General features: G+C 38.7%; 1 protein-coding gene across 5 annotated transcripts in view; it reads left to right on the top strand.

Moving 5' to 3' along the window:
- Nucleotides 1–14,696, top strand: part of ATP8A1 (ATPase phospholipid transporting 8A1) — an 83,089-nt gene that overhangs the window by 52,989 nt on the left and 15,404 nt on the right. For all 5 annotated transcript variants that reach the window (XM_082238069.1, XM_082238067.1, XM_082238068.1 and 2 more), the window contains 9 exons: nucleotides 1,316–1,400; nucleotides 2,721–2,860; nucleotides 3,925–4,063; nucleotides 6,597–6,661; nucleotides 8,258–8,430; nucleotides 9,121–9,304; nucleotides 9,401–9,511; nucleotides 13,302–13,376; nucleotides 13,468–13,590. In XM_082238069.1, the coding sequence (XP_082094195.1) occupies nucleotides 1,316–1,400; nucleotides 2,721–2,860; nucleotides 3,925–4,063; nucleotides 6,597–6,661; nucleotides 8,258–8,430; nucleotides 9,121–9,304; nucleotides 9,401–9,511; nucleotides 13,302–13,376; nucleotides 13,468–13,590 (1,095 nt within the window). The remainder of the gene's footprint in view (nucleotides 1–1,315; nucleotides 1,401–2,720; nucleotides 2,861–3,924; nucleotides 4,064–6,596; nucleotides 6,662–8,257; nucleotides 8,431–9,120; nucleotides 9,305–9,400; nucleotides 9,512–13,301; nucleotides 13,377–13,467; nucleotides 13,591–14,696) is intronic.

Here is a 14,696-nt window from a genome sequence, read left to right as displayed (position 1 = left end):
TTTTATTGTTTCAATTTTCTGTTATTTTGTGGCATTCGTCATTGTCTCTGTTTTCCTTTGGTCCTGTCTTGGTGACTGTGGTTTAAATGTTTCTCCTCCATGTGAGTTCCCTCGCTCTTGGTCCTGGTGTTAACCAACCTCAGCATCCTTCTACTGTATTTTTCTTATTCTAGTACATTCCCCATTTTGTAGAGCCTGTGTTTTTAAAGGCTTTTTAAAAATAGTATATTGTTGCCTCCCTATTCCTTGATCTCTCCATCTGTCTGTCTACCTTGGCCCAAGCCCTTCTAAGTCTTCATCCTGTTTCCTAGTTTCCTATGTGCTCCGAGCTGTAGACTGCAGCAGCAGTGAGCACACATAAACACCTAAAGCAGGACTGGGAAACTTTTGGCCTATTGGACCACAACTCCAATCATTCCCAGCCTTTGGCCATGCTCTAACTGGGGCTGATGGGAGTTGTAGTCCCACAATATATTGAGGACCAAAGGTTCCCCATCCATGCTACCATAATGGGGATAAGTGTGTATTATCTGTGTTTTGCAGGATGCTCAGGTTATGTTTGTATGCTAAGGTTGAATTACACATGTGCTTTGCATGGTATGGTCCTTTCCCTTTTCTGGAATCTTAAGCTTTTTAGTTTGGTTTGGTTTGGTTTGGTTCTTTTGCCTATCCTGCACTAAGTTACGGCTAGGATTTGCTTGTCTGTCAACCACCACTTTAAAAAGAAATGCAATATTGTGTACTGGTGAAATATCAGACCAGTTGCATAAATCATCAAATATATGAGAAGAAAAGGTATAAATGGAAGGCAAATGGCATAAATGACAGCTAAATGGCAGGTTTAGGGTGTATGTCAATTAGGGGCACTACTGTGGGTTAAAGAGTCCTGTAGACTGTACCTATTTAATATAGCCTTGGACAATCCAGCAGTGACATAAGCAGCAAACATTTGCAGTACAGATCCCATAAATCAGTTACATATCAAATGTGCAACTGACCCACATACTACAGAAAAGGCTGTGAATATTGTCTGTATATTGTGTGTATTGCACTGGTGCAAATAAAACTGCTACAGAATTTGTTGAGTAACAGGGATCAAAAATCTGCTATTCAGTCATAACCTTAAAAAACATTTCTGTGTGACTTTTTGTTGAAAAGCATTATAGAAATATTCTGGATAAATAAATAAATTAATAACAGTATGATGACTAACAGTCGGACTGTAGTTAGTATGGAAATGCATTTCCTCTTTTATTTTTTTTTCCCATTGCTTTGTAAAAGAAATCTTGCTTCGATTTGTTTTGTGCCATTATAGGACACAGTAATTTATGATCGCCTGGCTGAAAATTCAAGATACAAGGAAATTACCCTGAAACATTTAGAGCTGTTTGCTACAGAAGGTATTATTATTTGCATATTAGTTGGTTATGTATAAAACCATTAATGTAATAACAGTACTATGATTTTGTAACAATTGGTGGTTATTGTAAAAGAGCCCTCACTTTGTTCATTAAAGTTAGTGCAATGTAGTGTAGTGGTTCTTCCTTTTTCATCATGACTGAGAGATGCCTTTACACCTGTACATAACTTGATTCCTCTTCCGTTGATTTCTCTGCCTTTGATTACGTACATTAGTTTGGTAGATGAATGTGTGAAATGATCTCATTGAGAAGCACAGTGTTTGAGATAATATGAGGGAATGTGAAAGGTCTGTCTGAGGGTATTATGCTCATATTGGTCCGTTCACACATGTAAGTAGCAATACGATGCAACAGTTATCAAAGGAAAAAGAGCTTGTGCAAACAAATACAAAATTTTAGTTCATCTTGAAATTTAAGTTTTTGATTGGATCAAAAGCATCTGATACATTTAGCAATTACCCATCTTGAAATTTAAAATTTTGATTGGTTCAAAAACATCTGATACATTTAGAAATTACCTATACCCCAAACCAGGAGCACTTCTCTTATAAAGGAGGTGGTGATTTTTCATGGAAGAGTAGCAGATTGGTGGCAAATGTTTGCAATTATGTTGTCAGATGCTCACATACAAGCTGGCTGTCCTCTGAGAGGAATACTATCTATGTAATGGAGTGGTCACATTCTTTTGGATTCATTATAACTAATTATCCAGACGCAACATCATTTCTCATTTCCATATGTTGGTGTATTAATCAAATTAGCGCAATACTTTTGTGTTTATTTTGTATGATTTACTTTTATGTCTTAGTCTGCTTTCCTAAATATTTATTTTTGTTTTCAGAATAATAGTTTGTGCTTTGGTGTTCTGAACATCTTTCCTTGACTTGAGTTGCAATATTGTATAGGTGGGGTGGTTTGAAAGTTATGGTAGTTCCCATTGTTTCTGGTGTACCTGAATACCTGTGAACATTTTGATTGTAACACTAACGTGAAGCTACTATATACTGGAAGAATCTGGAGTTATGATATGCTGTTTTTTAGAAGAAGTAGGGAGTGCATCCTATGAGGTGTAGATGTTGCTTCTGTCTGGATATCAGTGTAAGATAAAATTGGTTCTGTGACTTCTGTGGCTATTTTATATATTCAGGAAGCATTTTTTTGTTTCCAGATACTAAACTCTACTACAAACTTAGATGATAAAGGATATTTGTGATGCGAGGTACCATATGAAACCAATATTGTCAAATGATAAAGAAATGAATAATTATTGAACCTTGTATGACCATTTTATTTCCTTAGGCTTGAGAACACTTTGTTTTGCCGTTGCTGAGATTTCAGAAAATGACTACCGAGAGTGGCTAAACATCTATCAAAGAGCTGCAACTGCTGTACAAAATAGAGCGCTGAAACTTGAAGAGAGTTATGAACTAATTGAAAAAGTAGGTGTTGTGTGTTGCCTGAATATGTTACTTGTATCTGGCATATCTTGCATCTTTTGAAGCTAATGCTGATCATGTTTAGAATTTTATTGCATTTCAGTTTGCTCAAACAATTTAAAAAGGAGTCCAAAGCCCCCTTATACTGAGCTGACAGGTGGTGAATTATGTGGAGGCATCCCTGAGTCCAGCTCTCTTGGTTGAGGCTGGGGAACAAATGATCAGGAGTTTGATCAGTGAGTTGCCCGTCATCGGTAGCCAGCATAAAGCCCCCAAATAGGGTGTTCCATGGGTGGGAAGGCAGCAGAACTGAGCCAGTCTGGATCTTGCGAATCAGACCTGATTTGGACATACTGTGCTAGCCTTGAGCTGGCGCAGAGATCAGTCCAGATCCAGCCTCTCCACCTTCTACTAAAGATGCAGGGAAGGGAGTGGAAGTGGTTTGAATTGTGCCATAAGTCTATTTTGGAAAACCCAAAATATGGCCAACATACCGATTTGAAACAAAGCCTTTTTAATTTAATTTGTTAAGCTTCATCAAATAAAGCTTTTTATGCCTTGGGTTACTGGACCTATGTACTTTGGCCTAGCCAGTTATATACAAGAAAGCTTTCCCCCGCTAAGGCCATCCCTTCCCAAATGTCTTGCCCATGTCCTCAAAAATACTACTACTGATAAAATGCCTAATGTCCCATGGCTTTCCAGAGTAGCAGGAAAGAGAATGAATTGTCTCAAAATGAATGATCACTTCTAAAAAATGGTAAGGAGGCCAGAAAGATCCAGATGATTTCCTCCTGCTGCTATTGCTGTTCCCAGAAAGAATGAATATAAGAACAAATCAAAATAGACATGAAAAGCAAAGAGTTGCAAATTTACATTAAGGCATTCAGCCCAATTCTAAGCAAACATTGAAAATAAGTGTCACTGAAATATTTCAAAGTAAATGCTTCTTTAGATCATGCTTATTTGCCCAGAGTCCCTGATTCTGTATTTAATTTTTTTTACATTCAAAACTGTATTTGTGGTGGTTGTTGTTTAAAAATCTCTCTGATATGCTCTTTTCAAAGAATCTTCAGCTACTTGGAGCTACAGCCATAGAAGATAAGTTACAAGACCAAGTGCCTGAAACAATAGAAACTCTAATGAAAGCAGATATTAAAATTTGGATCCTTACTGGAGATAAGCAAGAGACTGCTATTAACATTGGTAATGTGTAAGACTTCAGTCTTCATGCTACATTGTTCTTTTACGTCTTTAAATAATAGTAAAATAATAATAATGGAAAGAAATAGGCATTTGTGTACTGGAAACAAGTGAATTCTGCTCTTTCTGACCTAGACCTGCATTTACCCTAAAGGTGCCCAGAGATGCAGGTGTCACTTATGAGAAAGCGCTTCCTCTTAGCTACAGGCTAGGACGCAAAGATGAGAGACAGAGTGCCCTTGCCAAGCTAGAAGGCAACAGGATATTTCTGGCTTGAGAAAGAAGAAATAATACCATTCACCGTGCTGCCTCTCCTCTCCCCCTTACACTCCCCCCCCCCCACTGAGGTAGACTCATTGCTAAGGCACAAACTAAACCCCAAAGTGGCTTTTTCTCTTGCCACTTCACCATAAAGAGGAGCAAGCAAGACACTATTCACACTGCCCCTCCCTCTCTCCCCTGCCTGGGGAAGGCATGATCCAGAGAGCCTGACTACAAGTATCAAACCATCTTTTGCCTGTTGGTAGCGGTGGACATTCATTCACAGGGTCCAGGTTCAGAATGCCTTTCTTCTCCTCCCCAGGAGAAGGAGTTGCTCCGCCCCCCAGTGTGACCCTCCCCATGGTCAAAGATAGTTGGGGTCTTTCAGGTCCTCAGGTGCCCTATGTTTTCCTCTGCCCTTTTCATGAGTTTCATCTCCCTCTGTCCTCTCCTCTTGTTGTTGGTTCTTATGTTAGGTGGGTATGCACATTTGTTTCAGATCCCTTCCTTTACCTACAGTGGTGCCTCGCAAGACGAAATTAATTCGTTCCGCGAGTTTTTTCGTCTAGCGAATTTTTCGTCTTGCGAAGCACAAAATCCCATAGGAATGCATTGAAATTCAATTAATGCGTTCCTATGATCAAAAAAAGTGCAAACAAAGCCAAATTTGGTACAACAAGAGTTTATTAAGTGCTCTTTAAAGTCACACATACTGTAAAGAGCATTTCAAAAATTGAAGGAACAATAAATTAAGTTTCTAAACATGACAGAAAAGCTTTTTTTTAAAAAAAAATGGCCCAATGGTCACAGAAAATCATAAAAATTCAAAAAAAAAACCCACACAAGCTCCCAGATTCTTGCAAACCCCTCCTCAACTGTTCCCCCAGCCACCCACCACACAGAAATTCAAATCCAGATTTTTTTAAAAAAAAACAGCAGAGTGGCCCAATGGTCACAGAAAATCATAAAAATGCAGAAAAAAACCACACAAGCTTCCAGATTCTTGCAAACCCCTCCCCAACACCAAGTCCTTGAATTACAAACACCCCAACCCAAAATCCAAAAAAAACCCCAAAAAGTTTTAAAAGTTTAAAAGAAGTTTTGGAAAAGCTTCAAAAATCACCAAAAACCTCAAAAAAGGCTACCACACCTCGAAGTCAAGTCGCAACTGTATTAACGGTGTTAAGAAAAAGGAAACAAACTTGCAAGACGTTTTCGTTTTTCGTCTTGCGATGCAAGCCCATTGGGAAATTCGACTTGCGAAGCAGCTCAAAAAACAGAAAACCCTTTCGTCTAGCGAGTTTTCCGTCTTGCGAGGCATTCGTCTTGCGGGGCACCACTGTATTTCTCTCTCCTTGCTTGCCCACTCCATCTGGTGTGTCTGTGGGTTTTTTTCCCCTTTTGTCACTGTTTCCCTCTCCCCTTTTGCTTCTGTGGGTTTGGGAGATCAGGTTGCTGGTTACTTTATGGGGTAGGTTTGGTCAGTGGGGTTCGCCTTGTGCCCTTTGGGGCCAGAACTGTGATCAGACCAGAGATATGCTCAGCTTACGCTGCGATACTTGCAATACAGGGCAAGTCTGTATTAAGAGACACGTTTTTCACAATTCCTGTACTTGTGGTGTAGTGGTTAAGAGTGGTAGTCTCATAATCTGGAGAACCGGGTTCATGTCTCCGCTCCTCCACATGCAGCTGCTGGGTGACCTTGGGCTAGTCACACTTCTTTGAAGTCTCTCAGCCTCACTCACCTCACAGAGTGTTTGTTGTGGGGGAGGAAGGGAAAGGAGAATGTTAGCCGCTTTGAGACTCCTTAGGGTAGTGATAAGGCGGGATATCAAATCCAAACTCCTCTTCTTCTTCTTCTCTGGAATACAGGATCACATTTGTGACAGGGATTGGAGAGGTGCGTTCTCTGATTCTAGCTCAGAGAGGAGCATGGCTCTGTCAGTTTTGTGCCTTTTTTGGTCTGCAAAGCATATAGCTGTTCTCCCTGCTGACTCACCACATTACAGCATGACAGAAAGAGAGAGATTGGACTGTACTGTCTCCCTCACCCAGAGCCTCACAAACAGATGCTTTTCCCCTCCCCCTGCAGTGGGAACTCCCCATATTCTTATCAAGCTTGCACAAATGAATATCATTGAAGATCCAATGGTGCAGGTGGCTGGCACTGCTGGCAGGGATAGGTCAGAGGGCAGATAATCCCATAAATCCAGGCATAAAAGTCAAACACCAGCTCTAATTTCTCTTAATAAAATATTGTATTTCTTTCTAATAGGGCACTCTTGTAAACTCTTGAGAAAGAACATGGGGCTACTTGTCATAAACGAAGGCTCTCTCGATGTAGGTATAATTGAAAAAAGCGTGCTAATGCCTATGTGCTACCATTTACAATGCATGGGTCTCTGGAAAACCTTTAAACCATCAGTACGTGTTTGGATCAAATTACCAAAAAAAAAAATTCAGACAGGACTGATGGAAGTAAAAAAAAAAATTGAATATGATGTAAAAGTATGTTTAATTACTGTTGAAAATGATACGTTAAAAAACTAATAAAAATTTATATATATATAAATTACTAAAAATATACAATGTGCAGGAAAGCATGTATGTGGCTGACACATCCCCTGGTAGCATCTAATAAAAGAATTCAGCTTTTTCTTGCTGCTGCTCCAGTTCTTGTTCTTCTGCTTGGAGGGGGCAGGATAACACTGAAGGCAATGATGGTGTGTCACGTGTTTATTTTACTAGCTTTTATCAGAGAGAGAAATATGGATCAGTGACAGCGATGCATCCTTGTAAAGTCGAGCCAATCCCTGACTCGTCTCTTCTTACTTCAGATGCTTCCTAATTTGAGAGTCAATGTAGCTGACTCTTTATATGCCACCAGAGGGTGGTATTGAGTTACTGAACTTAAATGACATGCAAAAAGAACAGTAAGACAATGACAATATGTAAAAATAGCAAGTGATAAGTGATACAAATTGAAGTACTGATACAGTATATTGGCTAAGAGTAAGAGCTATGCATCCATTCAAATCTCACCTCCATAATAAACTTTATAGGTGGCCTTAGGCAAGCTATTACTCTATTAGCTTCATCTCTTTAATCCCATCTGCAATATAGGGATAATATTAATAGCTTACCTTACATGGGTGTTGAAGATGTTTTAAGTGACATGCTTTGAAAGCTTGAAATGCTCTCCAAAAATTGCAAAATGTTAATGTTGTACAATAATGTGAAAATGCAAAAAAGAAGAAGTAAGTTAATGCTTGGGAATTCTGTGGATTTCCATAACATTATTCTTCTTAGTAGTAGGATGTGCTTAATAACTGAATTCCTTGCTGTGGGTCCCATTATACTGAAATGGCATAATTTGATCAGTTCCTGAAAACAGAGAGCACCAATGAATGTTGAGAATCTGATTTTAAGATAGTTTGCAGCCATACGGTTCATGGCAAAAATAGTAAATGCCATTCAGCTGAGGGGGGAAATGAAAGAACTACAAATGTTATAAATCATGGAATTTACATTTCTGTAGGTCAGTGGTCACGAGGCTTTCTAGGTCAGTAGGCACTGGTAATAATACTCCTAGCTAATTAATCTGTAATAAAAGGCAACAGATTACATCAATGTAATCCCAGTGAACTTGATAGCAGTATACCTGTGTACGTAGTAAAAAAGTCATCCACTAAATATCACCCCAAGAGGGTCTCCTGGATTTTACAGTGGGATTTTTATTTTCCCTGGCTATTTTCCCTGTGGCAATACTGATGTGGTCCTTATTCATCTTTGTTGTTTTAAAAGCTACTGATGTATTAGTTACATCAAGGCAGAATATAATAGTTTCATAGTTAATTGATAAATGTATATCAAAAGTATAAAACTGTTCAACAGAATTGAAGTGATTCATATTTTTGGTGGTGATTTTTTTTACAGGCAACAAGAGAGACATTAAGCAATCATTGCAGCACTCTTGGTGATGCTTTGAGGAAAGAAAATGATTTTGCTCTTATTATTGATGGTAAAACACTGAAGTATGCATTGACATTTGGTGTAAGGCAATATTTCCTCGATTTGGCTCTGTCGTGTAAAGCTGTTATTTGTTGCAGGTAAAACTTTTTCTTCTTGAAAACAAAGCATTCATACAATTTTGAGATGTATAGCTCCTCAAAAAGTGTTTTCTATCTTTCGAATAATTTAGGTTATTAAGTAGTTTTTGGAGTGGAATTTTTTTTAAAAGTACAATATGGGGGGGAGGCATAATTTTAACAGTCTGCTACAATGCCTTGTGTCCTCTTTTTTCAGGACACGACCTCTTTTTCAGGGTAAAATTTGGGACAAACTGCATTTATTTGCTTTTAATGGCCATTTTGGTTTTCAAAATATGGCAACCCTACACTTAAAAATATAGTTATATGAAACATTTGTTCTTTTGTATTGCACGTGATATGATCGACAATCATAATTTCTTAGCAATACCATATTTCCTAAATTTCCTAAAGCCTGCCAACTAATTTGGAGAATGGCCTCAGTTCACGCTGGTGCCAGACTACCATAATTTACTGATTTTGGTTTCTCTTGGCTTCTCCGTTTTCCAATCAGTTTCCTCCATTTCTTTTTCAGTTTGTGAATCTTAAAAAAAATAAAAATCTACATGAAAAAACAATGGCTTCCAGTGTAATGTGAAATCATAGAAGTTACATAAAAAGCATGCATTAGCAATTGTGATTTTCTTTGCTGCCTTACATTTAGAAAAATAAAATGGTAAAACGGAATTTCTCAACACATTTCTTTTATAGAGTTTCACCTCTTCAGAAATCTGAAGTTGTAGAAATGGTCAAAAAGCAGGTAAAAGTGGTAACACTGGCAATTGGAGATGGAGCAAATGATGTTAGCATGATACAAACAGCACATGTTGGTGTTGGCATTAGTGGCAATGAAGGGCTACAAGCAGCTAATTCTTCAGATTATTCAATAGCTCAGGTAAATCCACTGATAAGTTAACTTTTAAAAGACAGTTGTTTCAAGTGATAGATGCTGTGTGCATATACCTAAACTTATTTCCATTATCATTTATAGTTCAAGTACTTGAAGAACTTACTATTGGTCCATGGTGCCTGGAATTATAGCAGAATTGCTAAATGCATCCTGTACTGCTTCTACAAGAATATTGTCCTTTATATTATTGAGGTAATTATGGCATCCTATGCCAGAATGTTTCTTTTCAAATTGGAGCAATCTGTGAACTTTTAAAAAACCCATCTATGAAGTGTAGAATTATTCTGTGTGCATTTATTTTTGTGCATCTTACAGTGTTTGCAGGCTCCAATGTACTCACTGTGCTCACAAGTATTTCCTCTTGCCATACCTAGCCAACTGTGAATAGTCTCAGTAAATCTGCTCAAAAATCCACAATGCGTGAGGCTGCTTGCTCTTCCTGCTCTGCTCCTGTTTGCACTGACTTAGCCTCTCCTACATGCCCCCATAGCAGCCATCTTATGTTATGCCACACCCCATGGCAGCCATTTTATGACTGCTGCCCACGGCACTTTCTCAAAATTCTACATGTACTGACTGGTCCGTGAAGATTGGCAACCCATATATATATATACGAAAGCATATATATATATATATATATATTTGCTTTCGTAGATTTTCACGGGTACAGGAATGCAGGTTTTGGTGTCTTCGGGTGTCTTCCCGTGTAAGAGTCGGGGTGTCTGTGCGACGTTTCGACGAGGTCTCACTCGTCATCTTCAGGCTGGTGCTTTCGGCTTCTTGTTACTGGAACAGAGCAGAGTCTGGTGTTTGAGTTCCTATAAATACTGTTGAGGGGTGTGGTGTATAGCCTCCAACGTTCTGGGCAGAGAGGAAGTTCCTAGATTAGTGTGCCTTTTCTTCTTTTGTTCCTTAATTACTTGAGGGATATCTTGGGTGATTTCATGAGTGATATTCTGAATACCACTGGGTGGGTCATTAAGTGTAGATTAGTTGCTAAAGCTTTCGTGTCTTGACCTCTTGAGCTTGTGAAGAGTTTTTCTGAGAAGATGGCTGTGCTGCATTTAGTTGTGCTCTGGCTTGGCTTCGTGTATAGGGGCGAGCTGTGGGTTTGTGCCTTGTGCCAGCCAGATCTGTGTAGGGATTGCAGGGGGGTGCAGCATCCGGAGGTGCCACTATAGTTTGGCTACTGGATGGAGTCTGTAATATGTCTGTGGAGAGGGTCTGGGTTTGGGTCTGGTGTGGTTGATTGGTGACGGCGTTCTGTGTGCCTCTGGTTCTGGTGTCGGTTTTTGTGGGGAGGGCTAATTTCCAGATGTCTGGCAGGCGGGACGTGTCGTCACGCTTGTTCATGTTGTGAGGGTGTTTCTCTATCTCGATGGCTTCCATGATTATTCTCTTGTGGTGATGTTCCATGTTAAAGAGCAATTTGGAATCTGCAAAATTAATTTCGTGTCCTGTTTCTTTCATGTGTTGGAAAAGAGAGGAAGTTTTTTCTTCTTTTTTGACGGCATTCTTGTGTTCTGCGATACGTGCATTTATTCGTCTGTTTGTTTGTCCAATGTACGTGGCTGGGCAGACTTTGCAGGGTATTTCATAGACCCCTTGGTTTTCCAGCTGGATTTTGTCTTTTGGGTTTCTGAGGATATTGGCTATTTTTTGGTTGGTGCAGAAGGCTGTTTTGATATTGTGTTTATGGAGGATTTTGCTGATTTTGTCTGTAGTGCCCTTGATATAAGGAAGGAGGGCCATGCCATTGTTTTCTTCTGTGTCTTGGTTTTTGGGGGGTGTTTCTTTTTGGATTAGCTTCGTAACCCTGTTTTTCTGGTATCCATTGGCGATTAACACATTTGAGAGATTCTGTAACTCAGTTGTCAAGTGGTCTTTGTCAGCCAGGCGTTTGGTTCTGGAGATGAGAGTCTTGGCTACGGAGTTTATTTGTGCAGGGTGGTGGTGTGATTGTGCATGTAAGTAGCGGTTGGTGTGTGTTTTTTTCCGGTAGATAGTGTGTCCTAGGGAGCCATCAGGTTTTTTGTAGATTAGGACGTCAAGAAAGGGGAGTTGGTTGTTGTCTTCTATTTCCATAGTGAATTGTATTTTGGGGTGTAGGCTGTTGAGATGTGTGAGGAAGCTATCTAGTTTTTCTTTCCCGTGTGGCCAAATTACAAAGGTGTCGTCAACATATCTGAGCCAAAGTTTGGGTTTGTGTTCTGACTTGTCTAAAGCATTGGTTTCAAAGTGTTCCATGTACAAATTTGCGATGACCGGTGAGAGGGGTGATCCCATAGGTGCTCCTTCTATCTGTTTGTATCTTTGTCCATTGTGGATGAAGTACGTGTTGTTCCAGTAACAAGAAGCCGAAAGCACCAGCCTGAAGATGACGAGTGAGACCTCGTCGAAACGTCGCACAGACACCCCGACTCTTACACGGGAAGACACCCGAAGACACCAAAACCTGCATATATATATATATATATATATATTCTATTTTGATATGTAAAACCCAGTTCAAAATAGAAATACTAATTACTGGTTGCTAATATGAAAGCAGCACACATGTTTACATATTTGTTTTGTGGTACGTTGTGTCTAAGGCACATCATAATAACATAATTAAAATGAATAAAAATAAATATATACACACTGTGCTTCATCTTCTAAAGATCATGAGCCACTTGAGCAGGAAATCAGTTAATTTTCATCTCCAGCAGGACACATTTTTCACAAATGTGGGATCAATATGGGAATTGTGGTGCCTTCATTCTGTCCACCTACCTCAGGCATAGGCAAACTTTGCCCTCCAGATGTTTTGGGACTACGACTCCCATCATCCCTGACCACTGGTCCAGTTAGCTAGGGATGATGGGAGTTGTAGTCCCAAAACATCTGGAGGGCAAAGTTTGCCTATGCCTGACCTACCTCATGGAAAAGGCCTGGCTATCAGTTGACATGCCTTTAAAAAGAGCATAGTTAGAACCAAACCACACCGTCTCACTGAGACCTTCTTTGTCTCCTTCCATCCCACTACTCTGAGCAAGGTGTCATCCACAGATGTACCTTGGATCCCAAATGCCTTGTGAGTCGAACGTTTTGGCTCCCAAATGCTGCAAACCCAGAAGTGAGTGTTCGGTTTGCAAACGTTCTTTGGAACCCAAATGTCCGATGGGGCTTCCAATCGGAAGCCACGCCTTGGTTTCTGAACGTTTTGGAAGTCAAACAGACTTCTGGAACCGATTCCGTTCGACTTCCAAGGTACCGCCGTATATGAAAAGCTTTAATAGGCCCTTGCCTATTTAAATCAAGTAATCCTTACATTCTGTCAATTCTTTAGCAATTTGAATTCCTACGTGTCTGTTCAGCGTCCATGAGGATTAGAAATGTACTATTTTAAAAATAAAATTTGAACCAGGTAGCCTTGTGGGCCCCCCAAAATATTGTCTGTTAAAAGACTAAATTGTTCACAAAAACCAGTCACATCCTTATAAACAGAGAATTTATAACAATTCATACAGCTGTGACGTTAAACAAAACGTGGACCCTGACTAAGTCTGTGTCACACTGATTGCTAATTTCATTTTACTAACTTGCTCTTTTTAAACATATATCAATATTTGTACTGTGAAATATTTTAAATCAATATAATATATTTTGTATTCAAATGAGAGAGAAAATGGACAATGGTAAGGTATACATCTGAGTGGAGTTGTCTCTTTGTGAGCCATTACTATTGTTATATTTTAAATTTATAAGGATTTTAGTGCTTTTTTCACTTAAAGTGAGTGTGATTTGTTACACATTAAAAATTTAGTTTAAATGGATGTAGAATTGACTCCTCAATTGTGTTTTATTGTATGGTCTAATTAAATACTAAACTGTTATTCCCCCACCCTGTTTTTCTTGCTGAAATTGAAACTTTGCTCAGATCAAACAACACCCAATGTGTCAAAATAAGACTAACTAGCTTCAAAATTCTCTTCCTCAGATATGGTTTGCATTTGTTAATGGATTTTCTGGACAAATACTGTTTGAAAGATGGTGCATAGGACTTTACAATGTGGTAAGATATTTATTCTGACATTTGAATTACTGTTAAAATACACTGATTTCTTAACAAATTGATCCCATGGTGTGTTTTGTTTATATGTTAGATGTTTACAGCCATGCCCCCACTGACTCTTGGAATATTTGAGAGATCCTGTCGAAAAGAAAATATGCTAAAATACCCCGAATTATACAAGACTTCTCAAAATGCCCTGGATTTCAACTCTAAGGTAGAAAATAGTTTAGTTATCTTTAGAATAGCATCATATGAATGTACATCCTATTTCAGTTCTGCATGATTAAAAAGGATTAAATATATGATAAATATATTTTACATCACCACCAGGCTGTAAAATAATTGAATCAAATTCACAAAAATGCAATCCACAAATTGCTATTCCGCACTAATTTTTCCCTCCATCTTAACGACTGCATAAATAGTAGAGACCCAGCAAGCCTCAAACACGCCTTAACTCTGGACCTGGTAGCATACATGAATTTTGTGCCAGGGCTGATTGCAGCCACAAGGACACTAGACTATGCAGTGTCCTGGAGGCCAGGTAAACCTGCAGCTTGACCACAAGACTGGGTGAAGTAGACTTCAAATTCCTTTCTTTTGCTGCCGGATGGATTCTGTCTGTCAGTGGGAAGGACAGTATTGAATACCATATTTAGAATGAAAATGACACGTTTTCATATTTGTCATTCGTGGTATTGGATTTTTTTCTTTAAAATGTTTGATACCATATTTTAATCTTTTTTGTGTTTTATTCCCATTTATTCTATGGTATTTTGGATTTTAAATGTTTGAATTTTAAACTTCCATATTTTATTTTAAATATTTTTAATATAGAGAGAAGCAATATCCAATCCATAAAATGGGATTCTCTGAAACTCGCCCTCCCGGTTCCTTAATTTTCTTTTTCAACTGTATATCATTTCTACTCCAAATTCTACCTCAAATTTCTTACATTATTTCTAAAATTACAAGTGTTCTTAAAATCCTGCCAATGTATTAGCCTGTTTACAATACTTTTGTAAGTACATAATAAACATTTCCCATTCTTTTTTCAATTTCTTGTCATCTTCATTTCTGAGCTTTCCAGTTAATTTCGCCATTTCAGCGTAGTCCATTGATTTGGTTTGCCAGTCTTCTTTGGTCAGGACTGCTTCCTCTTTCCACCTTTGGGTTAACAGTATCCGGGCAGCCTAAACTTCCATATTTTAAAGCTTTTTAAAATTGCTTTTTACAAAGTATGTGGAAGTGACTTACACAATCAGTACAGAGCATAAAACAAAAACAAAAAAGGCAAACTTGGTTTTTTATTCATAGAGT

Source organism: Podarcis vaucheri (genome assembly GCF_965113315.1).
Source record: "Podarcis vaucheri genome assembly, chromosome: 9".
Lineage (NCBI taxonomy): Eukaryota > Metazoa > Chordata > Lepidosauria > Squamata > Lacertidae > Podarcis > Podarcis vaucheri.
The sequence above is the reverse complement of the archived record's forward strand: the minus strand, read 5'-3'. Positions and strand labels throughout refer to the sequence as shown.